This window comes from Tamandua tetradactyla, chromosome 2, assembly GCF_023851605.1.
Source record: "Tamandua tetradactyla isolate mTamTet1 chromosome 2, mTamTet1.pri, whole genome shotgun sequence".
NCBI lineage: Eukaryota > Metazoa > Chordata > Mammalia > Pilosa > Myrmecophagidae > Tamandua > Tamandua tetradactyla.
This window is the reverse complement of record NC_135328.1, coordinates 152316413-152343595: the sequence shown is the minus strand read 5'-3', so window position 1 is coordinate 152343595 and position 27183 is coordinate 152316413. Positions and strand designations below refer to the sequence as shown.

Below are 27183 nucleotides of genomic sequence, written 5' to 3'. Positions count from 1 at the left end.
TGTGGAAGAAAAGGAAATGTCTTCAGATAGAGCATGGTGGCAAAGGCATGTCTATACACTTAGACTGGCTTGTATGCTGTGTGAATAAAACTATTTAAAAACGAAAAACAGAATGCTCCACGTTGATCAAGGATACTCCAGGCAACTCAATGTTTTCTCAAAATACATTGGAAGTTTCTGGAAATGAATCAAATTTCTAGGGGAAGAAAAGCTCACTTCGAGCATTTCTCTTGTAATGATGTCATAAAATGAAAATCAAACAACTGTAAGTATCACATCAGGCTCAGTGTCTTCACATTTTAGGAAATGTGATTCCAAGACATTAAAATTTATAATTAGGTAAAAAACAGGTTTCAAGTTGCCGATTTTTTACAGAGGTCTATCTTTTTCATCACTAAAAGCCATCACTATCAGAATGCTGGCAGTTCTTATTCAATTTCTAACATGAAGGAGGACCCACAAAATTTCTTCAATCTGCCTTGGTTGTTTTTGTTTGTTTGTTTGTTTGTTCATTTGTTCCCGTTCAGAGAACTTTTCTCAAAAAAGATTAGGATTTTATTACTAATAATATGAGTAATTACTATACTAGGGGACGTGAAGGTGAAAATATATAACCTATTAGAATTTCTACAGCAGCAATTAATAAGTAATAAAACTGAAACTTGATATTGTGGAACCTCCATCATGCAATATTGAAAATTATAAAGTATTTCATGTTATGTCGTAAATTCATGAAAACCATTGCATTCCTGTTGTCTCCTTAAATTAAGGCACGTGGTCCAGAAAAGTTATAGCTAATTTGCTAATAGATGAATGATATATTTTTAAAACTCTGTGAATAGACAAGAAAAAAAGTGGCTCTTAGCAAATGGCCAATCATCAGCTATTAGCAAATCACTACTACATTTTTTTTCTCACTCTTCCCAACACCATTTTTATGGAAGTTTAGCTGCAGTGTACATCGTTTAAGTGTACATCTTGCCTACTGCTCCATCCATGCCTATTCCTCTACCTCTCAGTCTGTTCACAAGGCATTTTGTGTGAGCCGCAGGAGGTGCCTTTAAGCTCCTACCAAGGCAAATCTACTACCTACACTGTTCGGACTCTACAGTGACATATATTTCAGGGATGAAGTCACAAATACATCGCAAGAACACGGAAGCCTCTGAGTAAAAAGGAAACATGCTATTTTTAATCAAGTTTGCCCTGTTGTCTCCTTTATATTCAAGAAAATCCATGGAGTTCCTCGCACAGCCCGCATCATTTGGAAACAACACTGCATTCACGTTGGACCGTGGTCTGACTGAGTGCGTTATTACACACCTACCTGAAATTTTTCGCTTCGTCAAAGCAGCCCTGTAGACCGGCTGACTCTGGCCCTGGGAGTTCATGGACTGCAGGGAAACCACGTACACTGACTCGGAGGCTAGGACCAAAGGAATAAGATGCTGTAGTGCAGTGTTCTCCGGAGTGTTATGTCCCTCAGTTGTCTGAATCCCTCCCTGTCCCTTCCTCCTTCCCACTCCATCTTTCTGGAATCCCTAAGGACAACTTAAGATGAGTCTAAGAACTGCAGGAACTAAACTCAAAAAAGAACCCTATTGGGCGGGCCACAGTGGCTCAGTGGCAGAGTTCTCGCCTGCCGTGTCAGAGACCCGGGTTCAATTCCCAGTGGCTGCCCATGCAAGAAAAAAAAAGAGCACTATTATTTTAAAAACTGTGGAAATTTTTCCCTGATTCTTAAACTGGTTTCTGTCTCATCAGCATCAAAGAAAGACATTTAAAAAAAAATAAAAAGAATAGCATATATATATGCTATATATAATATATATATAAATTCTCTCATTTATTTTTACTTCCAAAACAGAGAAGTGGGGAGAGTATTTTGTTTATCTATGTCATCAAAAAGAAGAAAAAAAGGACAGTTAACAGGTCAGGTTAGCAGCTCATAGCATCATTCCCTTCTGGGTGTACTCTGGGTTTTTTGAATCTGAGATTGTCAGAACAGAGTCTGAGCCCCAGACAAAACTTTGCTATTCTTCCAGTCTGACCTTATTTTATAAGGAAGGAAAGGAAGCCAGAAAATTCTGGTGACTTGCCTAAGATCACACCCCTAAAAAGAACATGTGGTCTAAGCTGAATCCAAAATCACTAAGGTCAAACTCTTTTTACCAACCTTGCTATAGCATCCTTAATTAAAGAATAAAAATGTCACCACTCAACATATTTCAAATGGAAATAGTTACATTACTGGGTAGTGAGGCAAATTAGCAAAGGCACCACTAAGATACTAAAAGGAATTGAAAACATTTGAGCCCTTCCTTTACACATTGACAAAGTTTCTGATGGTAGGGGAAAATAAGCCTTTTGTTTTTACCATTATCATGTCAAATTAGAAGTAAAAGTAGACTTGTGTTCAAAAGCCTCACACAAAGAGACCTACTTATGTAAAGCAAATTGCTGTAGATCAAATCAGAGATTTCAAGGGATGAGGATAAGATTTGACAACCTGCTCTGATATATATATGTAGGCCAGGTCAATCTCAAGCAATGACATGATAAATTACTTAGACTAAGGCATTCACACTCCTTGAACTACAGAATTTTGAAATATATATTTTTTTTGTCAAACAGAGGAATCCATTTTATAACACTTGGATACACAAAATAGCAAACTAAGCTTCTAAACTGATGAGTCATTTCAGATCTATTCATTTCTTGGTTCTGTTGATGATGGAAGCATGCCAAGAGTAAATAAAGAAAAAAAATCTGTCATTTAACCTCAAAATCATGAAACATGTATAAATAACTAAAAATGAAAAGCAGTGTCCCATCATTCATCAAGCACCCCCAAGAAATAATTTCCCACAACTGAAATTTCTACATATTTGCAAAGTATTTCTGAAAGCACTTTTTTTGGATGATAAGATTCTGGATTTGCTGAGCTCTTTGCTCACCTACATCAGGTTAAGCACCTCCCTGGTGTGATGCATTCATTTCACATGCAAGTCTACATTCAATCCTAACAAAATCTCATGAAGAAGCTACCATTATCATCTCCATTTCACAGATGAGGACTCAGGCTCAGAGGATGAAATGACCCCCCAGGGTCATAGTGGGCAGGTGGCAGGGCCCAACTCTGGCCTGTGGAGCTTCCAAGCCTACTCTGAATAAATTCAAATGGAGGGGTGCAGGATTCAGAGCTAAATGGGCACCGGCCCCACAACAGGACCTCAAAATCAACATACAGGAAAGTCCCTGACATCTAGATCTACAATAATCTGTCTCTTTTTCATAGTGATATAATGAACAATATGCAATGGTATATTCTTCCAATACACCTGATGATTGAGTAAAGGGTGAACATCAAATATTCAAAATGATCACCAGCCCTGGAACCCCAGGCAACCTCCATCAGAGCCAACATACCCTTCCATTTCTCCTGACCTCAGGTGTGTGATAAAGCATAAATACGTAGTGTCTCCACTTAGACAGCTTTATCATCACTCTCTGAAGGACTTTAAAATCTCTCCACTCTTTCTCACTATCGCCTCCCACCTCAGATCCCTATCTTTGCTGTTTCCTAGGCCCCGAACACTCGCCTCAGTATTTCCACAGCTCACTCCCTCACCCTTTAGATCCTGGCTCCATTCTTTTGTGGGTCCTTCCTACCTCCCAACTCAAAACCAACCCCATGCTCAGCAAGGGCACTCCCTGCAGCCTGCGCCTGCTTTATTTTCTCTGGGCTTCTTTCTGATCACCATCTAAAACCAGTACATTCTACTCACTTTTGGGTTATTATCTGTCATTCCCTCCTGGAATATAAGTTTGGTAAGGGACTGCTGGAATCCCTAGACTCATAGCGAAAAGAAGATGCCCATTAAGAGACAATTAATGAATGATTAGGAAGGTGGGATTTCTGCTGACAGACCAGCAGGTCCAGGTCGCTCCAAGTCTCCTTTATGTGTGACCATTCTATGCAGTTAGGCATTTTCAATCGCATCCCCAGGATTAGAAACAGAATTAAAGAGTCCTAAGCAAGATAAAATACGGAGATGAGTTTCCCATTACACAGGAGTGCACCTCTACAACTTCTCAGGGAATTCACTTCATCACCACCACCTCCTCCCCAACAATGGACAAGCTGTCAGTGAAACCTTCTCCTCACTGTAGCCCCAGAAATCATTCAAAACAGCAAATCCAATGCTTTTAATGTGGTGACAATCCAAACACTAAGATGTTTGTTTGGAAGCCCAAGAGGCCTGTGCTATCCATTCAAGCTGGCATTGGGATCCAACCCAATATATATATATATATATATATATATATATATATATATATATATATATTGGGTTATATAAATTAAATATATATATATTTAATTTGTTATGCTCAGGTAAATCAGCGATTCTCTGCTAAATAAATGAAAAGATAGTAGAACCAGTCAGATGAAGAACTTGTCAACTCTTAATGACATTTTATTAGGTGATGGCTATGAAAACCCAGAACAAGGAAAAAATTCCACTCGAAAATGCTCTCCTACAGTGTCAGAAATGCAAAAAGCAATGAATCTACTCTCTTCCAGTATTTTGGATAGAATGTGGCTTGCATTTCCAAAGCAGCAACGAGCTTGTTCACTGCACAGTAAAACTCTTCTGGGGAAGGGGTGGGCTCAAGAATAAATGATTGGGAAAAGAGTCTCCAAATTAGTCTGTGGCCTCAGGTGACTGAGGATTGAGTCCTGCTGCTAGTACTAAAACTGCCCTTCACACAGCTCACACAACTTGGATTTCTCCATTTGCACCCAGTGATCCCTCATCAATTTGTGCAGTATGGGAGCGAAGAGAGGTAGCTGATGTCTTTCTCCTAGAAAAGGTCTGAAGTTCATCTTTGTGTTGGCTTCTCTGCTTTGCCTGGCTCACTCCTGCTTATGCCACATGTAAAGACCATGGCACACAGTGCACTGGCATGGAGCACTGACGACCACAAGAGATGGCTGAATCCAGCAGTGACTTCAGAAGGTATTGCAGGGGGTAGAATTTAGCCTGGCCTTCACCAAATATCTCCATCAGATGAAATCATACTAGTCAGGGTCTTCGACCAGAGAGACTTCTTGGGTGTTCTGAGAAGAGTGGAGCTGTTTGTTCAGACACCAAAAACGCTCTGTGGTTGTGCCTTCAGCAAAGCAGGGTCGAGTTCTCAGATGCAACTGTGGAGTATAGCTGGCCAAGCCTTCTCACAAGCAAATCTCTTCCTACCGCAGCCACTTCTAGCCTCGGGCTGTTCTCTGAGCCCCAAACCACTGAAATTGCTTGTTGCACCAGTGCTTACCCGGGAATGTGCTATAGGGCTGCCAGCTGTTCTTCTCTCCCTTCCTTCTACGGCTCCTCCTCATCTCACCAGAATCATTTCTCCCCATTTTCTAAGCCTGACATTGTCTGAGAAGACCTCACCTTTTATAATGAAGTAGACACCAGCCAGTGGGAACCTCCCCTGCCTTCTCACTGGGATCTTTCAGTCATATCACACAGACCTTCCACTCCTTACCCTATTTGTATTTTTTTTTGTAGCTGTTTTTCTTGGTGCTGTTTTGTCCTCCCATCTCCAGCCTCCCTATCACAGCAGATACTTGAAGCTGAGAGAGTCCTGACTACCTTATAAGTGAAAAGACCGATGGATCGTTCTAGAGTATTCTGAGACGGCGTGTTTCAGTTTCCTAAGCTGCTCAAAATAATATCATTCAGCTTAAACAATGGGAATTTATTCTCTCATGGGTAGAGTCCAGGAAAATGTTCAAATCGAGGCATCATAAAGACAATACTGTCTTCCCAAAGACTGGCTGCTGGCAACCCTGGGCTCCTCTGCCACATGGCAAGGCAGATAGTGGCATCTGGTGGCTGCTCTCTTCTCTTCTGGGTTTCATTGATTTCAGCTTCTTGCTTCTGTGGCTTTCTCCTCTATGTATTCGGTTTATAAAGGACTCCTGACTGAAGTGGGTTCCACTTTAATGGAAGTAGCCTCATCAAAAGGACCTACTTCCCTTGGGTTCACACCCACAAGAATGGAGGAGATTTAAGAACATGTTTTTCTGGGGTATATACTGCTTCAAACCATCACAGGGCCCTATCAATAATAACCTCTTCTTTGCCGAGTACTGAAGCAGATAGGAAAAGAGTCAGCAGTAGGGGCCAAAATATTTATTACTGATCATGGTAGGTTGAATTATGTATCCCAGAAAAAGAATGCTCTTAATCGTAATCCATTCCTGTGGTGTAGACCCATTGTAAACAAGACTTTTTGAATATGTTACTTTAGTTAAGGTGTAGCTTAACTGAGTAAGATTGGGCCCTAATCCTATTACTGGAATCTTTATAAAGAAAAAGCCATGTAGAAGAGCAAAAGCCAGAAGTCAATAGTACTAGGAAGAAAAAGGAAAGGACATAGCCCGTGACATGAATGCCAAGGAAACCCAGGGATTGCCAGTCTATCAGGATATGACCAACCCTGAGAGGAAGCAAGTCTTCTACCTTCTGAAGCCATGAGCCAATAAATTCCTAATGCTAAGCCAACCCATTGAATGGTATTTGTTATAGCAACTGGGAGACTAAAACACTGATAAAAACTAAGTTTGGAGAATGTGGCTTATATCAGGGGCAAAAGTACTTTCCAAGACTGTACTCAAATAGGCAATGTTTCCACCCAAGAAGCCCCGGGACCTGTAAGACTTAGAACACAGAAGACTAAGAATGTGTGCTTGGGTCTCCCCCAACAGACAGACATAGGAAGGGGCCAGCCATGCTTACCCAATGCCTCCTTCCAAACTCGTCCAATAGATAATGGGGTGCATGAAGGAATGGAGAGAGGAGCAGAAGCTTTATAGCTCTAGCCACTCTATCCATATGGAAGGACATACCAGAACATTACCCTTCTCAGAGTCTGTGTCCATCATCCAGGCCTGCCAATGAATAAGGTCAGCAAAACCAGGCTAGAATAATGCATGTCATCTCCCAGTCATAGCAAATGTTCCCCTTCAGCATTCCAAAACGAACACTTCCTTTACCAAATGACGGTTTGAAATGAGAGAAAGGCAGACCTAATTTGAGGCTTCATGCAAATCTCATCTCATCTAGATAGGACCCAAAGTTAATTGTCCTAAGATTCTACAACAAAGCTTCAAGAAACAAAATGATGAAGACAGATCCAAGACAGGAGAAGCAGTATCACCCCCTCTCACTTCCAGAAAACTCATCTGACTTCAGGGAATCTGGGCTATCAGATCAGGAAGCAACTGAAGGCCTGCCGCTAGCTAAAGTTTAAAATAATAAGAGGTTGGGACAGAGAGCAAAACAAAGAGTCTAACTTTTTAATAACTGTCATACCTGAAAAAAATGAAAATTACAACGAAAATATAATGTTCTGCCCTGAACAAACTTCTAAAAATTGAAACAATCACAAATATCAAAATATTGAAAACCAATGAACATGAAACTTACCTAGCTTTTTAATTTCGTGTGTTCGCTCATCTCTTGTCAGTGGAACATAATTCATCTTCCGGCCACTTTCTCCATAGCCCAAAAGGAAACCTCGTGACCTGCGTGGGCTCTTTGCTCCTGAAAGGCGTGGCGCTTTCCACTGGACGGAGAGCTTGTCATCAGAGGATCGGATGCGTACCCGTAAGGGTTTGTTTGGAACTTCCCTTTCTTAAGGAAAAGGGCATGACAGAGTATACCACTTAGATTTTACAATACTGTATATAAAGTCCATTGACACACTGAGCCGCAACAATTAGCAGCTGATCTCAAAACATCCAGTTTTGGTAACCAATCCTAGAAGAACTTTTTTTTTCCAATGGTCTCACTACTCCATCCACAGTTTCCTATCACATTTCTTACCAAGAGATCTCAGGAACTGATAATGAAAACATACCATGTTGTGAGGCGGCCAGCCAGCAGTCTTGGTGTTTTATAATGTTCCTTTTCATCTATTTCCTTTTGCTCTCTTAAGGCCCAAACTATATATTCTCTGGCAAGAGTTAAAGGTCAGTGTAAAACTATAGCAAGACACATTATGTGCTATTTATAACTGCCCTCCAGAAATTTTTATACCGTAATGTTGAAAAGATGAGCTTTCATTGCTTTGACAGTGAAACAGCAACAGCTAAATGCTAACCGATTTCTGGTTTGGAATCTTAATTTTTCTTACACTTACAAGACTGACACTGGTCTTGCCCCTCCAGGCCAACCCCAGTCATTGCCACACCATCGCTGCTACCCTCTGTCCCATGTGCTTCCCTCTTGCTAAATTAATCAACTCCAAGAAATCCTCTTGCTAAATAAATCAACCTCCAAAAAAATGCCCCATTGTTTAACTTTCTCCAAAACCCTGCATTCAGTGGGCAAGGCCCTAGTATTTAAAGTTTTGTTTTACATTAATAGGCGCTGTCATATTTGGGAACAAGGGTTTGGACCACATGACTACCACATTGTCCATGTATATTAGTAGACTAAGTTCTAGCACTTATGCAAGGATCACGTTAGGTCAAAGGGTCTCTCTATGCTAAGCCAGTTACTTCCCAAGCATTCTTCCTGAACTATATTCATTCACCCCATCATCAGTGCTGACTGATTTGAACAGACTTAGAAATTCCCAAGTTAGCTAACATTTCAACACTAAGATATAAAAACAAAAACTAATATAATGAATTAGAGTGAGCGGCAATAACATAATAAATTAGGAGTCATTAGAGATGGTTGTTCTGAAATGCAAGACCACCAGTTCCAACATTCTGAATCTAACCAAGAGGAAAATCCATTTGTAGGGTAGCTGGAGTTATCTCATGAGTCACTGGGCACCCTTCCTAAGTGGTCACTAAGAGAATACCAAGACCTGTTTCAACAAGTATTTTGCCAGATATACAGAGTAGCTGTTATTCAAAGGTTTTGTTTTAATTCTGTCATAGAGCCAATGGAATGATTATAAAACTTTGCCCTGCATCTGGTGTTGTGAAAGTAATCACTTTGGGGTATTATCAATGTGCTCACAATATCATTCTAAGAGATAGGCTCTATATGGAGTTAGGGTAAGAATATATATTTTTTTAATACTGAGTAAAATGTCTTGTAAAAAATACTTTATGAAAAACAAAATTCGGAAAAAGAACAGCAGATTTAGTCTTATTTAACAGTTGAAGTTTTGGTGTCTTTTAAGGTTAGTTGGCAGATTTTTGGAAGACATTCACCAGAACAAAGTACATAACCAAGATGCGTTTCTCAGGAGCAGTGTTTGTGGTTTTCAGATTTATAAAAAATTATGAAATAAATTTTACCTGCCATGAGAATCAAGAATAGAGGTCTAGAGAGAAACTTTTAAAAGAAGCAAAAACCTTTGCTTGATTCTCCCTTCACATCCTCTAAGTCATGTTTTTCTCTTGAATATCTGTAATACAAACTACCACCACACACATACAGACACACACACAGATCAGTTCTAACAAGAGGCCTCTCCCATTAAGTCATGCTTGAAGCTATCAGCCACAGACCATCTGGGACCATGAGTGCCAACCATCGTGGGTCAGGGTTTGATTTCCTGAGATGCCCAGCTTCGGGCAGGGATCAGGGGTGTATAACATTTTTATAAAGTCAATAAGGTAAAAATGATTTCTGCTAACAACAAGTGATGTTTCCTTTCATGAAAAGCTCATACATCTTTTTGAGTGTGTCTGTGTGTTGTATGTCAGGGTCACATTTCATTCTTTTTCCATGTTAGTATCCCATTATTGCAGGACCATTTGTTGAATTTTCTGTTTTTTTTTTTTCTTTGTTTGCTTGCTTGTTTGTTTTGAGAAGTGCACAGGCTGGGAATCAAACCCGGATCTCCTGCACAGTAGGTGAGAATTCTACCACTGAGCCACCCTTGCACCCACACTGGTCATGCATCTTTAAGGAAACCATACAGTGTGTGGGGTAGAGAAACGTGTCCTGCTCAGGCCACCACAGGCCATCCATCAGGCTGCATGAGTTTTCTCGGTAGGACTGGCAGGTTCACCATCCAATCAGCAGGGCTGCCCTGGCCCGCCTCCCCAGAGTCAGCAGTAAATGGACAGACGTTCATGGCACTGCCATTGGCTTGATGGCCTCAACATTGACCTCCACAATTCTTACTCTAAAGTCCTTTTTTGCCCCCACAATTTCACCCCAACTCCACTGCAGAAAACAAATGCGTCATCTTGGGGGTTCTGGAGGATCGCCAACAAAATGAGACAAATCTTCTTAAAACACATACATGTGTCTTATCCAAGTCAGTTAAAAAATATGTTATTGAGCAGACATAGGGCATTTTCTGCCCTATAGTTCTGCCCCAGTCCTGACACCGTTCCAACTGTGCATTCCAGAGTAGACACAGTGTTCCTGAAGATGCACTGTCACCGCTGGGAATTAGGGAGGGTGTCAGGTTTCTGGTCAGGACAAACAGAATCTGACTTCAGCAACCGCAGACATTCAACAGTAAAAGTGCTGAAGAAATGGTGATAAGGAAAAAGGTCATTTGAATTTCTTAAAGTGTTAGGGTCCCAGAGAAAGAAGAAGAGATGTGATTCCAAGGAGGACAAGGAACTGGGGTCCAGACGGTGCAGACTAGTTGCCACAGGTGTCCAGCCATGCCCTTGTCCTGATAGAGCCCACAGAGGTCACCCCAGACTACCACACCCAATACCCAGTCCAAAGGCAGGGCCTGACCCCTCAGATTGCACAGAGGACTCACATCCCAAGCCCTGATCCTACTGTCTCAGAGTTCTAGCAAGGGGCCAGGCCTGCTGGATGAGCAACAGGTACAAGGGCTGAAGTTGGCCTTGACAGCCAATCACATGACCCATTTTGTATAGAACTGTACAGTCTAATGAACTCTCACCTAATTTATCTTCATTATCCTTACAACAGCTCTGAGGTAAACAGGATAGATATTATCTTCCCCCACAAGAAAACTGAGGTTCAAAGAGGTTGAATAACTTGCCCAAGATCACATAACTGGAACATGTCAAGTAGAAAACAGTACCATCATTCGACTTCCAAGTTTCATGTTTTTAACGATGCCACTTCTGTGTAAGCTCTCCCCTCTCCTCATGCACCCTTCACCACTCACCCAGCTACTCCTGCTAATGAGTGTGAAACAAAGATTTGGAGCTGGGTGAGCCTCCTTTAGAGCGTAAACATAATGCTTTGCATAGGAGGTACTGAAAAAATAAATGTTTTTAAATGAACCACACAGTGTACTCAGCGGGTAGCAAATGACTAAAAGAGAAGAACTCTTGCCTGAGACAGCCCTGGGGGAAGTGATTCTGCATCGAGACCCACTTCTGGAGGTCGTGTCTCTGTGAAAACCACAGCCCAAACTGACTTGAAGTGAGAATGTCATCATCTAAACACAGTAGTCTAGCTTTCAAATCTTTGGGTTTAGAAATGCTAACCACATTTCTTTTAAGTCTTTTGAAATTTTTCTTTCTTTAATATTCTGCATCACATATACCGGCAAACATCTTTTATAAATCATCTCGTAATCCTCTTTTAAGCTGATGCACACATTTTAAAAAGTCCATATGCTTCAAATTTGCTTGCAATTAAATTATTTAAGTGTTTCCTCTAAGCTGTATATGATATCCTCACCAAAGTCTTCTGAAATTTTGTAATAAACCTCTGTTAAGTCTTTTATCTTGAAAACAGGAAGTCACAATTGCCAAGAGTAATCATATTCACATCCGCAAGTGCTGAGTGCATTTTAAACGTGGCAGAACACGTTCCCTCAATCCCTCTTGGTGCATCATAATCAGGTGAATCGTACTCAGAACTGGTTGATAACAGTAGACCTACAGTAATTTATTACACACCATCCACTTGGCAAGTGAGCTGTGTGAAATAATTACCATCTAGATTGCATTTGCCATCAGGAAGCCAGGCAGGATTAAAGCCTTTTCTGTTGATTTATATCACCAGCTAAGTAAACTGCCAAATATTCTGTAATAGTACAGAATCAAAATCCATTCTCTGTATAAAGAAAAATAATCAAAAATTCAACATAATACTTCTCCCATTTAAAATCAGATGCTAGTGTCATCATAAAGGGGAAGATGGTGGAGTAGGACGCTCCAGGAATCAGTCCCACCACAAGAACAATTATCAAGCAGTCAGGAACTGCCTAAATCAACTATTTTGAAACTCTGGAGTCCAGAACACCGCACAGCACCCAGGAAAAAGCAGGAGGAAGAGGCTGGTAAAACACTGGAAAGGCCGGTAAGCAGCTCTTTCTACACAGTGGTTACCAGCCACTCTCAACTCTCACGGCAGGCAGCAGTGGGGTCTGGCCCCTGGCATAGTTTACTGGTGCCAGAGAAAGACAGGAAAATCCACTTCCCCAAGACTGGGAGAGGCAGGGAGCAGGGAGGGCGGTGGAGAGTGGCCAGTCGCTGATCACTGCTTTAGCTTGGCACTCAGCTCTGATGATGGCCATTGCTCCAACCTGCCTGGGCAAAGGCTGTGGAGGAGACTTAAAGAGGTTGAGCTTCCTCAGAGCTACAGAGGACAGTTGGGGGACTGCGTTGACTGGGCAGGGGCCAAGTCAAGAAAACACAGCTCTGGGACCTGTGGAAGATGTCTCTGGCACACTTTGTGGCCTCTTCCACCTCTTCTCCCCAGGGAAGTTTGGAGCTTTGTGGATTTCTCATTAGAAACCACAGAGGCCTTGTTCCGGCTGGGAAAGACTGACTTGAGAAACCACTCTACGAGTACCTGACCCCCACCCCACTCCCACCCCAGAATTTGGATTCTATGCAAAAGTAGCTTAGGACGAGGAAAGCAGTATAAGAAATAATTATTACAGCCCATGGCCTGGGGCAAAGAATTAACTAAATGCTGCAGTGGAGAACCTGGAAGAGGGAGAAGGTTTGTTTCCTGGAAAATAGAAATGGCATTCAAACCCCTTTAAATAAGGGAACTCCTAAGGCCACTAGCAAGCACGAGCCCTGGGCAAGACACAGGCCCAGAAAAGACAGGGAGAACTTCACACTTTGCATTCATCTTGGGTTGCTATGCCTGACAGGAGGGCTGAACTCTGACAGAGCACCAGTCATTGCAGAGCCAATCGCAAAGGCAGTAAGAAGTTGTTAATTTCTTAAATTGGCTTGGTTTTCTTAGCCCTGACACTCATGATAATCTTTATCATATCACCAGCTGGTTACCAACTCTAGATAGACATGTCAGGGAAGAGATCCCAGAGTCAACACTTTAAAGCATTAAAATAAACAGTGCACAAAAAAAAAAAAAAGATTCTAAGACAAAGAAACGGGAAATGATGGCCCATCCAAAGGAAGAGGATAAAAATCCAGAAAACGTCAACAAAGATAACCAGACTGTAGACATACTGGGCAAAGACTTTTATAAAAATGATCTTTACCATGCTCAAGGAGATGAAAGAAAATACAGAGAAAGAACTAAAGGATATCAGGAAAACAACGAATAAGCAATTCGAGAATCACAATGAAGTGATAGAAATTTTAAAAAGGAATCAGAGTTGGTTCAACTACTGGAGTTGAAGTCAACAATAACTGATAAGAAAAATTCCCAAGAGGGTTTCAACAGCAGACTGGAGCTGGCAAAAGAAAGAATCAGCAAACACAAAGGCAAGACAATTGAAACGAGTCAGGTTGAGGAGAAAAATTAATTATTAAAAATGAAAATAGCCTAAGAGACCATTGGGACACACTCAGGCACACCAATACACACAGTATAAGAGTCCTAAGAGGACTCCTAGGGGCAGAGGAACTATTCAAAGATCGAATGACAGAAAATTTCCCAAATTTAGCAGAAGATGTGAAAATGCACATCCAAGAAGCCCAGAGAACACTAAATAGGATGAACTTGAAGAAAAATATGCCCTGTAACATAATGCTCTAACTGTTGAATGCAAATGACAAGGAGAGGCACACAGTTCTTAAGGTGTACAAAATGTTTAATAAAGTTGACTATAAATGTTTGGAAATGAATAGAGGAGAAGATAGGGCAATACTGTAAGTGTAATTAGCAATGCTGAGTGTGAGTATGGTTGTAAGGAGAAGTCTAGGGTCACGTATGCACTAGAAGGAAAGCTAAAGGATAAAACAGGGGACTGTATAACATAGAGAAATGCATTGTGGCTCGTGACTGTGGTTAATTGTACAAATATAAGAAAATTCTTACATAAACTAGAACAAACGTACATCACTATTACAAGGTATTGATAATAGAGTGATATATGGAAAATATATAATTAATGCAAAATAAGGCCTATAGCTAAGAGTAACATTGTAACATCCTTTCATCAATTTTAACAAAAGTACTGTATTAAAGCTAAGAGACAATAATTGGAAGGTTATAAGGAGCATGGGATTTTTTTTTTTCATTTTGGAGCCTTGAGAATATTCTCAAATTGATTGTGGTGGTGAGTGCATAACTATGTGCTCATACCAAGAACCAGTGAGTATACACTTGGGATGGATTGTATGGTACGTGAATAAAATTGTTAAAAAAAAAAAATGAAGCATTGTTACAATGTTACCACAAAAACCCAATGAACGGTGGTGATAGCACAACATGGTAAACACAATTACTCCATTTTAACAGTGCTGAAGTATATATCTGAATATGATTAAAAGGGGAAATGTTAATTATATATATGGTAAGTGAATAACATTTTTTTAGAAAATCCATGGAGCTACACTACACAGTGAACCCTAAGCAAAACCATGGACTTTAATAGTACAATTATAAAATTGTGCTATCATCAATTGTAACAAAATGCTCCACACAATGCAAGGTGTTGATGATGGAGTCGTACATGGAATCCTGTATTTAATGCATGATTGCTCTGTAAACCCACCACTTCTCTAATAAAGAAAAAACACACACACAATGAAAAAAATAATGAGAGATTTCTGAAAGCTGCCAGAGAAATGCAACATGCGCAATCCGAGCAAGTTCCATTTTGATTAAATGCCAATTCTTATCAGAAACCATAAAGACAAAAAGACAGTGGGTTGAAATACTTAAAAGGGTGAAAGAAAACAAGTGCCAACCAAAATTTTATATCTGGAAGAACTTCCATTTAAAAAATGAGAGTAAGAGTAAGACATTCCCAGGCAAACAAAAACTGATGAAGTTCATCACCACTAGACCTGCCCTACAAGCAATGATAAAAGGAGTCTGTCAGATTGAAAAGAAATGACACTAGGCAATGGTTCAAAGCAGCATAAAGAAATAAAGACTTCAGATAAAAGTAAATATTGGGGTAATTATAAATGCGAGTACTATTGAATTGCATTTCTTGGTATGCAACTCCAATTTTAACTCCTTATAGGTGTTAAAATGAAAATGTATAAAAAGTAATAAGTCTAACATTTGGGACACAAAATGTACAAAGATATAACTCATAACATACAAAAAAGGTGGGGATCAGAGGTGTATAGAAACAACAAACATGTATGCTATTAAAATCAAGCTGGTATCAAATCAAATATGATTATAATACGTTTAGGATGTTAAATTTTAACTTCATGGTAATCACAAGGAAAATAAGTGAAAATATATCCAGAGAGAATTGAGAAGGGACGCATATGGCACAATACAAAAATATCAAATAAATATGACAGTAGAAGAATTAGTGGAAGAATTGAGGAACAAAAAAAGAGTATAAAGCTTACAAAGATTAAATAGCAAAACAGCAGAAAAAAGTACTATTATCAATAGTAACTTTAAGTATAAATGGATTAAACTCTCCAATCAAAAACAGAGATTGGCAGATTAGATAAAGAAGCAGGGCCCAACTATGTGCTGTTTACAAGAGAATCACCTTAATTCAAAGACCTAAGTAGGTTGAAATTGAAAGGATGGAAAAAATATACCTTATAAGTGGTAACTAGAAGACAGCTGGGGTAGATACACTAATATCAGATATAGTAGACTTTAAGTCAAAAACTATTGTGAGGGACAAAGATGATCATTGTATATTGGCAAAAGGGTCAATTCAACAAGAAAACATAACAATTATAAATATATATGCCCCTAACAGCAGAACTCCAAAATAAATGAAGCAAACGCTGGCATGTTTGAAGGGTGAAATTGATGGCTCTACATTAACAGTAGTAGACTTTTTAGTATACCACTTATAGTAATGGGTAGACCATCTATACAAAAATGAATAAGAAAATACTAGACCTAATAAACATACATAGAACACTTCACCCAAAACAACAGAATATACATCCTCCTCAAGTGGACACGGATTATTCTCCAGAAAACATGACTTCTTAGGCCACGAAACAAGTAACAATGAATTTTTAATTATTGAAATCATACAATGTATCTTCTCTAACTACAATGGAATAAAGCTAGAAATGGAGAATTCAAAAATACGTGCAAACTAAACAATGCACTCTTAAACAACAACTGTGTTTAAGAGGAAATCCAAGGGGAATTAGGAAATATCTTGAGGCAAATGAAAATAAAATACAACATAGCAAAACTTATAGGATGTCACAAAGGAAGTGCTGACAGGGAAATTTATAGCTTCTAAACGCTTACCTTAAAAGACAAGAAAGATTTCAAATCAGAGGCAACCTTAAAACTGGAAGAATTAGAAAAAGAAGAGCAAACTAAACCCAAATCAACCAGAGGGAAGGAAATAACAAATATTAGAATGGAGAGAATTGAAATAGATAATTAAAATACACTAGAGAGAATCAGCAAAACCAAAAGTTATCAATCAAATTGACAAACTTTTAGCTACACAGACAAAGAAAAAAGACAGAGGACAGAAACAATTAAAATCAGAAATGAAGAGGGGCATTACTACCTATCCTAGTGAAATTAAAAGGACAAAGACAATACTATGAACAACTGAACACTAACAAATTAGATAACCTAGATGAAATGGAAAATTCCTAGAAAACTACCTATACTGACTTTAGAAAATCTCATCAAACCAATAACTACTAAAGAGATTGAACCAATAATCAAAAAACTCCCAACAAAGAAAAGCCCAAAATGATATGGCTTCAGAAGGGAATTTTACCAAACATTCCAGGAATAATTGATGCCAATAGTGCTCAACTTCTTCCTAGAAATTGAAGAAGAGGTGTGCCAGTTTGAAGCTATTATGTACTCCAGAAGAGCCATGTCCTTTAATCCTCATTCAATATTGCTGGGTGGCATCATTTTTATTGTTTCTTTAGAGATGTAACCACCCAATCATGGGTGGTAACTTTTGATTAGATGGTTTCCATGGAGATGTGTCTCCACCCATTCAGGGTGGGGTTGCTCACTGGAGCCCTTCAGAGGGAACCATTTTGGAGAAAGATTCAGAACCGACAGATTCACCAAAACTGATAGAGCCTAAAAAAACGACAGAGCCAACAGAGAAAGAGAGCTGAAACAGATGCTTGGGTCCCAGCAGACATCGCCATGAGATGTTAAGCAAGCTGGAACCTGGAGAGAGCCAAGGGAAGCCAAGAGATGAAGGTCAGCCTCAGAGAATCAAAGTGAGCAACCTCCACAGGAACAGAGGCTGAAGACAATGGAGCTCAGGAGCAAGGGACCAGTAGATGCCAGCCAGGGCACTTCCCGGCTGGCAAAGGTGTTCCTGACCATTGACCTTTCTTGAGTGAAGGTAACCTCTTGTTGCTGCCTGAATTTAAACGCTTTCACTTTCTTAGAACTCTGAACTTGTAACTTATTACACTCCCCTTTTCAAAAGCCATTCCAATTCTGGTATATCGTATTCTGGCAACTTGCAAACTAACACAGGAGGGAACACTCCTTAATTCATTCTATGATGCCATCATCATCCACATACCAATGCCATATAGAGATACCACAAGGAAAAAAATCTACAGATCAATATCTTATATGAATATAGATGTCAAAATCCTCAACAAAATACTAGCAAACCAAATTCAACAGCATTAAAAGACTAATACACCATGATTAAGTGGGATTTATCCCAAGTATGAAAGGGTTGTTCAGGGTAAGAAAAGCAAGTAATGAAATACACCACATTAACAAAATGAAGAATACAAAGCACATGATCATATCAATTGATGCAGAAAAGACATCTGCTAAAATCCTCCACCTTTTTTGAGGAAAACATTTAGAAAACTAGAAAAAGAAGGAAACGTCCTCAACACAATAAAACAAATATATTAAAATCCACAGCTAACATCATACTTAATGATGGAAGACTAAAAACCTTGCCTTTATGATTAGGAACAAGACTAGGTGAATAACTGTCACCAGTATTATTCAAATTGTACTAGAAGTTCTATCCAGGGAAATTACACAAGAAAAAGACATCCAACTTGGAAAGGAAAAAGTAAAACTTTCCCTATTTGCGGATGATATGGTCTTATATACAGAAAATCCTGGGGAAAACATGCAACAAAACTCCTAGAACTAATTCATAAATTCAGCAAAGTGGCAGAATACAAGATCAACACCCCAAAATCAGTACTGTTTCTGTATACAAGTAATGAACAATCTGAAGAAGTCAAGAATGAATTCCATTCATTAAGCAACTGAAAGAAACAAATATCTGGGAATAAATCTAACCAATGATGGATAGGACACAGAAAACTGCAAAGCATTGCTAAAATGAATTAAAGAAAACCTAAATAAATGTAAGGATAGTCTGTGTTCATGGTTTGGAAGACTAAATACTGTTAAGACATCAATACTAGCCAAGGCAATGTATGCTTCAATGCAATCCCAATCAAAATTCCAACAACTTTCTCTGCAGAAATGGAAAAAAACAATCATCAAATTTATATGGAAGCGTAAGAGGCCCTACCTTGTTAAAGCTATTTTGTTAAAGAAGAATAAAGTTGAAGGACTTTGAAGGACTTACCAGTCTTAAAACTTATCATAAAGCCACAGTAATCAAAACCACACAGTACTGGCACAAGGACAGACATATAAACCAATGGGATGGAACTGAGATCTCAGAAATCGACCCTCACATTTATGCCCAACTGATTTCTGACAAGGTGCCAAAGACCACTCTACTGGTAAAGAACAGTCTCTTCAACAAACAGTGCTGGGAAAACAGAATCTCTATTTGAAAAATAAAAAATAAAAAGAAGAAGGACCTTTACCTCACAACATTTATGAAAATCAACTCACAGTGGATCAAATACTTAGTATAAGAGCTAGGACTATCGAACTCTAGAAAAAAATGTAGAAAGCATCTTAAGAACCTTGTGTCAGTAACGGTTTCTTACACTTTAAACCCAAAGCACAAGCAACGCAAGACAAAATAGATAAATGGGACCTCATCAAAATTAAAAGCTTGTATTCCTCAAAGGACTTTATCATGAAACTAAAACAACAACTTACACAATGAGAGAAAATATTTGGAAACCACATATCCAATAAACTAATATTCATAATATATAAAGAAATCCTTTAACTTAACAACTAAATGACCAACAACCCAATTTAAAAATGGGCAAAGGACGTGAACAGACATCTCTCCAGAGAAGATTTACAAATGGCCAGATACCCAACATCATTATTTATCAGAAAAATGCAAATCAAAACCACAGTGAGATACCATTTCATACTCATTAGAATGGCTACTATTAATAAAACAGAAAATATTTAGAAACCACATATCTGTTAAGGGTTAATAACCAGAATATCTAAAGAAATCCTAAACTCAACAATGAAAAGAAAAAATAACCCAGTTAAAAAATGAGCAAAAATGAGGTGCAAGGATAGTTCAGTGGTAGAATTCTCGCCTGCCACGCAGGAGACCTGGGTTAGATTCCCAGTCCATGCACTTGCCAAAAAAAAATTTTCAACAAATGATGCTTCAATAACAGGTACTCACATGGAAAAATAATGAAATGTGACCCCACCATACAGCATACAAAAAAAAAGGGCAAAAGACTTGAACAAACATTTCTCCAAACAGAATATACATATGGATAAAAAGCACATAAAAAGATGCTCAACATCACTAACTATAAGGAAAATGCAAATCAAAACCACAGTGAGATATTTCACACCTACTAGAATGGTATTAAAAAAAAAAGAGAATAAAAAGTGTTGGAGAGGATGCCAAAAAATAGGGGCACTCATTTATTGCTGGTGGTCATGTAAAATGGTGCAGCCTCTGTAGAAGACAGTGTGGCAGTTCTTCAGAAAGTTAAGTAAAGAACTATAAAATGACCTGGCAATTCCACTACTAGATATATACCCCCAAAAATTGAAAGCAGGAACTTAAACTTGCATGCCAATCTTCATAGTGGTATTCTTCACAACTGCCAAAAGATGAAAACAATCCAAGGGTCCATCAATTGATAAATGGGTAAAATGTGATATGTGCATACAATGGAAAATTATTCAGCCATAAAAAAGATGAAGTCCTGATACATGTGATAACCTGGATGAACCCTGACGACATCATGTTGAGTGAAATAAGCCCGACACAAAATGTCAAAAGAACAAACATTGTATGAGCTCCCTGTTTTGAAACAGAACAAGCGAACTCAGAGAGTCTGAATATAGAGTACAGGTTACTGCAGATGGCAGGAGTGGGATAGGGGATGGGAAGTTAAGGTTTAGAATGTACAGAGTTCCCATTTGAAATAGTGGCAATCTTTTGGTAATGGGTGGTGGTGATGGGAGCACACCATTGTGAGCATAACTAATAGCACTGAAATATATATCTGCATATAATTAAAAGGGGAAATGTTGACTGTATAGATCGTGACAGAATAAAATTTATTTTATTTTATTTTATTTATTTATTTTTTTTACATGGGCAGGCACCAGGAATCAAACCCGGGTCCTCTGGCATGGCAGGCAAGCGTCCTTGCCTGCTGAGCCACCATGGCCCGCCCCAGAATAAAATTTAAAAACAATTAGTGAACACAGTGAACCCTAAGTTAAACCACGGATTTTAATTTATAGCACAATTCTAAAACTGTGCTATCATTAATTGTAAAAATGTTCCACACCAGTGCAAGGTGTTGGTGGTGAAGTGGTATATGAGAATCTGTATTTGATGCATGATTGTTCTAAAAATCCACAACTTTAATAAGGAGAAAAAAAAGGTTGTGAGCCACTAACGCAAGGTGTTAATAACGGGATGAATTGTAGCGAAAAATACACCTTAACATAAACTACAGACTACAGTTAATAGTACAGTTTTACTATTCATTCATCAGTGTAACAATGGTACCACACTGATGCGAAGTGTTAATGGGGACGAGGGAGTAACAGGGGAAGACCATATTTTTACATGATTTTTTTCTGTAAACCTAGAACTTCTCTATTTTTTTTTTAACCAAGGTGCTAATTAAGACATTCCCAGATAAAGAAAAGCAGAGGGAGTTCTTCCACACTAACCCAGTCCTACAAATTATGCTAAAGGAAGTTTTACAGATTGAAAGGAAAGGACAATAGCCAATCGATCAAAGCCAAACGAAGAAATAAAGATCGCTGGTAAGGGTAATGACATCAGTAAATTAAAATGCCACTATTATTGTATATTGGTTTGTAACACCACTTTTTACTTCCTAAAATATATAAAAAGGAGGCAAATGCATAAAATACAATAACAAATCAGTGGTTTTTGACTCATAATGTATAGAAATGTAATTTATGACATGTACAATATAAAATGGGGGGCAGAGATGTCTAGGAGCACAGTTTGTATACTATTAAAGCAAACGAGATCGTACAGGTTTAAGATGTTAAATTTAAGCCTTATGGTAACTACAAAGAAAATATCAAGGAATATGCAAACTCACAGATTCAGGAATTAGAGTATAAGCTGCCAGGAGCAGGGAACAGGGAAATGGGCATTTAATGCAAAATGGGTGTAGAGTCTCTGTTTGGGGACAGAGAGTTTTAGTAATGGACGGTGAGAGTACCACAGCATTGTGAATGTGACTAGCCCATCTATTGGCAGGCTCAGGAGTGGTTGAGATGGGAACATTTATTTTATATATATAATATATAAATGAAAAAATAAAGAAAGAGCAACTAAAGAGATAATGACAATTAAAAGTAATACATAATCCTGAACAGGATTTAACAAAGGAGAAGAGATGACTCAAAAGAACGTTATTTGTATATATGAAAAAATTGGAATATAGACTATAAGTTTTATATCATTGTTAAATTGCTTGAACTTGATAATTACTGAAATTGTTACATAAGTGAAAATCCTTGTTCATAGGTAATGTACAATAATTAGTGTTCAAGGAACATGATGAATATAAGCTACATTCAAGTGTGCAGAAATGGATTGGTAAATAGACAGATAGCTAAATAGATGGATAGACAGATTGATTAATTGATAGAAAGATTGATGGATAGATAGAATGATATGGGAAATTGGCAAAATGTTTAAGATTGGTTGATCTGGGTATCTGGAGAGATAAGGATATGCTTGAGTTCTCTGTATAGGGTTTGTGCTTATTTTTATAACTTTTCTGTAAGTTTGAAAGTACTGCAAAATAAAAAGGTTACAAAACAAAACAGGTGCACTGAGGAAAGTTCTGATAACGAGTCTGGTACTGGTCAGCCCCAGCCACAGTATGGCTGTGTGACTTGTATTGGGAAGAAGTCAGGATGCTAAGCCGAATGACAAAACTGAATGCATTTCCCCATCCTTCAGGGACACAAGAACAGAACCCTGAAACAATGTGTGTAGTCAATACACCCTTGCCCCATTTTCAGGGGCTGGGAAAAGAGAAGATCTCTTAGTAAAAAGTAAAGAGAGAGGAGAAGAGAAGAGAATCCTAATTTTCCCCAAGCCTAATCATTGCCAATTACTGATAATGCTATGAATTGTGGAAGCCCAAAGAGCCTTTATAAAAATTAAAAAGTAATATAAAAACACTAAGTTTCTTCAGTTCAAAATTTTTGCTGCCCACTTGAACCATATCAAGTATTTCAGAAACACGCCTTTCTAAGACCTCATGGCTATGGCTTGAGAATCATCAGATGGGGAAGCCACAGGAAACCCTACTCCACTGACAAAGAGTATACAAGGGGGCTGTGCAGCCGGAGGACAACCCCACAGGCTGTACTCAAAATCTGAGAGGACTGCCTCAGAAATAGGGCAAATACTTCAAGCCATCCAGGAACCAGTCAATTTCAACTACTTTGGTTTGTCTGTTTTCACCAAAGAAGTGCTGGATCACTTTATCGCTTAACAGAGCTCCTCAAACTCAAGGTGAACAAAAAGCAAAGAGAATGAGCTCAGTCCCCAAAGCCTGGAGCATGGCAATTTATTTACTATCCCACTTCTGTCTCAAACTGTATTTGAATTTTTTGGTCTACACCATCACATTTTGGCATTTGTTTTAAAGTAAAATTGGCATTTTAAATGACTTACTGCCAGAAACAGCTTATGATGTATACAGCTAGACCACCTTATACTTTCATGGCCTCCTGGCAGGGCCTGTACTCTGACTTCTTCTTTTCTTTTAAACACTCCATACCTCTTATCCCCCCTATTATTTATTTATTTGTTGTCTTTTTTTTTTTTTTACTCATCTGTCCATACCCTGGATAAAGGTACCATCAGACACAAATGTTTTCACAACCACATGGTCACACTGCGTAGTTATACGATTGTCATCAAGACTACTGGATTACAGTTCAACAGTTTCAGGTATTTTCTTCTAGTATTCTAATCTACTAAAAACTTAAGAGGGATATCTATATAATGCATAGGAATAATCTCTAGGATACTCTCTTGGCTCTGTTTGAAATCCCTCAGCCACTAAAGCTTAGTCTTATTTCTCTCTTCCCCCATTTTGGTCAAGAAGGCTTTCTCAATCCCATGATGCCAGGACCAGGCATATCCCAGGAGTCCTGTCCCACATTGCCAAGGAAATTTATATCCCTGGGAGTCATGTCCTACGAAGGGGGGAGGGCAGTGAGTTCACCTGCTGAGTTGGCTTAGAGAGAAAGGCCATGTCTGAGCAACAAAAGAGGTTCTCTGGGGGTGACTCTTAGGCATAATTATAAGTAGGCTTAGCTTTTCCTTTCAGGAAGAAGTTTCATAATGGCAAGCCCCAAAATTGAGGACTTGGCCTATTAAATTGGTAGTCCCCAATGCTTTCAAGAATGTTGGGTCTTCTCCAGGTGGAGAAGTTTGATACTTCCACCTTTTTCCCCAGTCCTTAAATGGAACTTTGCAAATACTTTTTTATTTTCTGTCCAGATTACTCTGGGATGTATTGGGGCATCACATTAACCTGTACAATCCAACAAGAGCTCACTCCCTATTCAAGGTTCTATGTAAGTATGGTGTTCAAATAAGCTGACCAGACAAGTTAAATTATATACCCCCAACTTCTGAGAACCCAGTAGGAGAAGTCCAGAGACTCACAGGATTGTTAGCAGCTTTAGGATGCTATCCACAATGGCAAGCAGTTACTGACTTTTTCATTGACACCAGGTTAGTGCCTTGAGTGTCAATGAGGATGAGTTCATGTCATCAGTTTCATTTTACAGGGTTGGGCCTGGGCTGGAAAATGCCAAGTGGCCCTTGAACATTAATCACTCATGACAACATTGATTTTTACCTGAACCCTGTGATTCTGGAAAATAGTGAAGGTAAAGAAATCCCCTATCCTTTGCATTCAGAAAAATGGCTTGTTACAACAAACCACCCTTCCTCATATGACTTAGCTATGACTCGTGGATACCCCCTTGTTTAGAAATGGACAATGACCAGGACACTCTAACCCACTATCAGCAATAAAACCAGACCAGGAAAGTCTGGTCTGCATCCAGGAAGCATATCTATAACAAACATCCCAAGAAGTCAAACCATAATCCCTGTAATAATTGACCCAAGATAGCCAGGATTTAATAACTGGTAACCTTCCTAATTTTTGTTCCACTTCCAGTGTGGGGGATCAACTAGAGAAAGTCCTGTTAACCAGTCACATAGGCTACCCCCTTCCAGCTTCCCCATGCCAACAGCCTCCAACCGGAACACATGTGATAGCTTCCCTTTTATCCCCTTCCTCTACCTGCCTGGAAGTCTTTGTCAAACACAAGTGATGGTGGCTGACTCCCTTGTTATAGCAAGCTCGGAATAAATAACTTTCATTTGTTTTCATCTGGGCGTTCTTCATTTATTTCCACATTCCCTATATTAATACAACAGAGAACTCAGCAGTGAAGACAAGAATTAAGAGGTTCCGCAACTGCTTCCATGCATATGTCTCTCGATTTTTACAGATCATAAAACTTATGTGGGGACTCTCGCCTTGCAATAAGCTGGTAGCCTTATTTTACTACTGTGCAGTTGGATCTAAAGTCTTTGTGTCCTACTAACAAGCAATGGGTTATCCACAAGCCTGGAAGACAACACCAGCTTCCTCAGTTATCTCACACTCCTCACAGCTTCTTACTTCACTGTGCCACCTGCAACATGAGCTTTTGAGGTAGCCCTTCTCTGAGTGTGTGGTCTACCCAGCTCCTTCACTTCCCACTGTTAGTCTAGTCCCCACTGCCACAGTGTGGAACATCAGAGAAGAATCTCCGGTGGCCAGCTGTGAAAGTCTCCTCCATAGGTGACATGGGGGCTACAGAGCTATATTTATCAGCTATACTTCCTGAGGTCCCATGAATGGCACAGAAGGCAAAGGAAGTAATAATTCTTTTCTAATTTCTCTGAAATGAAGACTTCTGCATCTATGCATCTACCAGTAACAGAGAGAGAGCACCTCACTGACTACGCAAACTAGGAGGAAAAAATTTTCAATATCCCAGTCTCAATTCAAGTGGGTTTTGTTTGTTTGTTGGGGTTGGGTCTTTTTTGTTGTTGTTGCTGTGTAAATTTGTCTATTTTAGTCTCTAATGTTCTTCTGTAGTGGTTTCATCTGGAAATAGAATGTTAAATACCAAACAGCTGTTTACTGGTAATAAAAGGCCTTGATTGGTTGCAGGACTATCGGTTACTTCAATTTTTCATTGTTATCCAACATACCATAAACGAAGACAAGGTCCAATTACACTATATGAGTAGGTTGATAATCCCAAAAAGAAAGTGCTCACTTTCCAGACTACTATTGGAATTTTGATAGATCTTCTGTAAGAAGCCAAGGCCCTCTTAGGAGGCATCACAGTCCCCTCTCTTCCCTCCTTTTCTCTCAGACATCAAAAGAAAAGCCCCCAGTGAAGAACCCATCAAAAATTGGCATCTGGTCTCCTACATGCTGATCTCATCAGAAGTATTCGGTTTTATTAAACAGTATTAGGTTCCAGGATAGGAAGGCAAAGTCAGCAAAGCACTTCATTTGAAGGCCACACAGACTGAATTCATCTCTCCACCACTTTCACCAACCTCTGCCCCCTCAGGTCTCCTGAGGAGCCCATAATTAGCCACCGAGATAAACATGAGCACTGACATCAGAAAAAAGGGGCTGCACCTCCCAGTGGCTCGTTTCCCAGGATAAGATTCTATGACCATTTACTGACATACATAGATGTAGACTATAACAGGCTGCTTTGATGAAATGCCACAAAAACACCACAAAAATGTTGATTTAAGCCCTGCTGTAGGAGAAAGGCTGCTACTAAGCTTTTCCTTTTCTAGCCAGGTCGATCACCCTGAATTTGTTCCACAGCATTTCTCTAAGGACTACGGGCTGGAACTCTGGAGTTCTTTGCTACTCCCCAAGGACATCTGGTTAAGTTAAATTAAACGGCATCCCACAGAAAACTCTATCACCCACTTCTTTATTGTGAAAGAACGGGCTCTAAGGTTTGGGTAGTCTGACCATATTCCAGCTTAAGAGGCTCCCATAAAGAGATTGGGTGCCTCAGGAAGAAGGCACCTGCTCCCCAAGAGGCAGAAGGGCTACCTCACAGCAGACACATCTGATTACATGAAGAACTCATCTACACAGACCAGCCACAGATATTCCATCTTTGAGGAACTCCAATAGACAAATGCATAAAACATCATTCTTTACCCAGGCCCCTCAAAGTAACAGGAGGCAAGAATTAAGAGCTCTGATGAATGCTAAAACCATGTTGTGAAGAGACAACCTGACCTGCCCAGAGTCACCCCCAGAATCAGCTCCTACCTAGACTAGGCAGAGGCAACCCTGATCTGCTTAGGGCAGCTCTG

General features: G+C 39.3%; 1 protein-coding gene across 1 annotated transcript in view; it reads right to left on the bottom strand.

Moving 5' to 3' along the window:
- Window positions 1-27183, bottom strand: part of FNDC1 (fibronectin type III domain containing 1) — a 112616-nt gene that overhangs the window by 42450 nt on the left and 42983 nt on the right. The window contains exons 5-6 of the mRNA XM_077149399.1: window positions 7494-7700; window positions 1328-1426 (exon numbers count right to left, since the gene is read on the bottom strand). Coding sequence (XP_077005514.1) covers window positions 1328-1426; window positions 7494-7700 — 306 coding nt within the window. The remainder of the gene's footprint in view (window positions 1-1327; window positions 1427-7493; window positions 7701-27183) is intronic.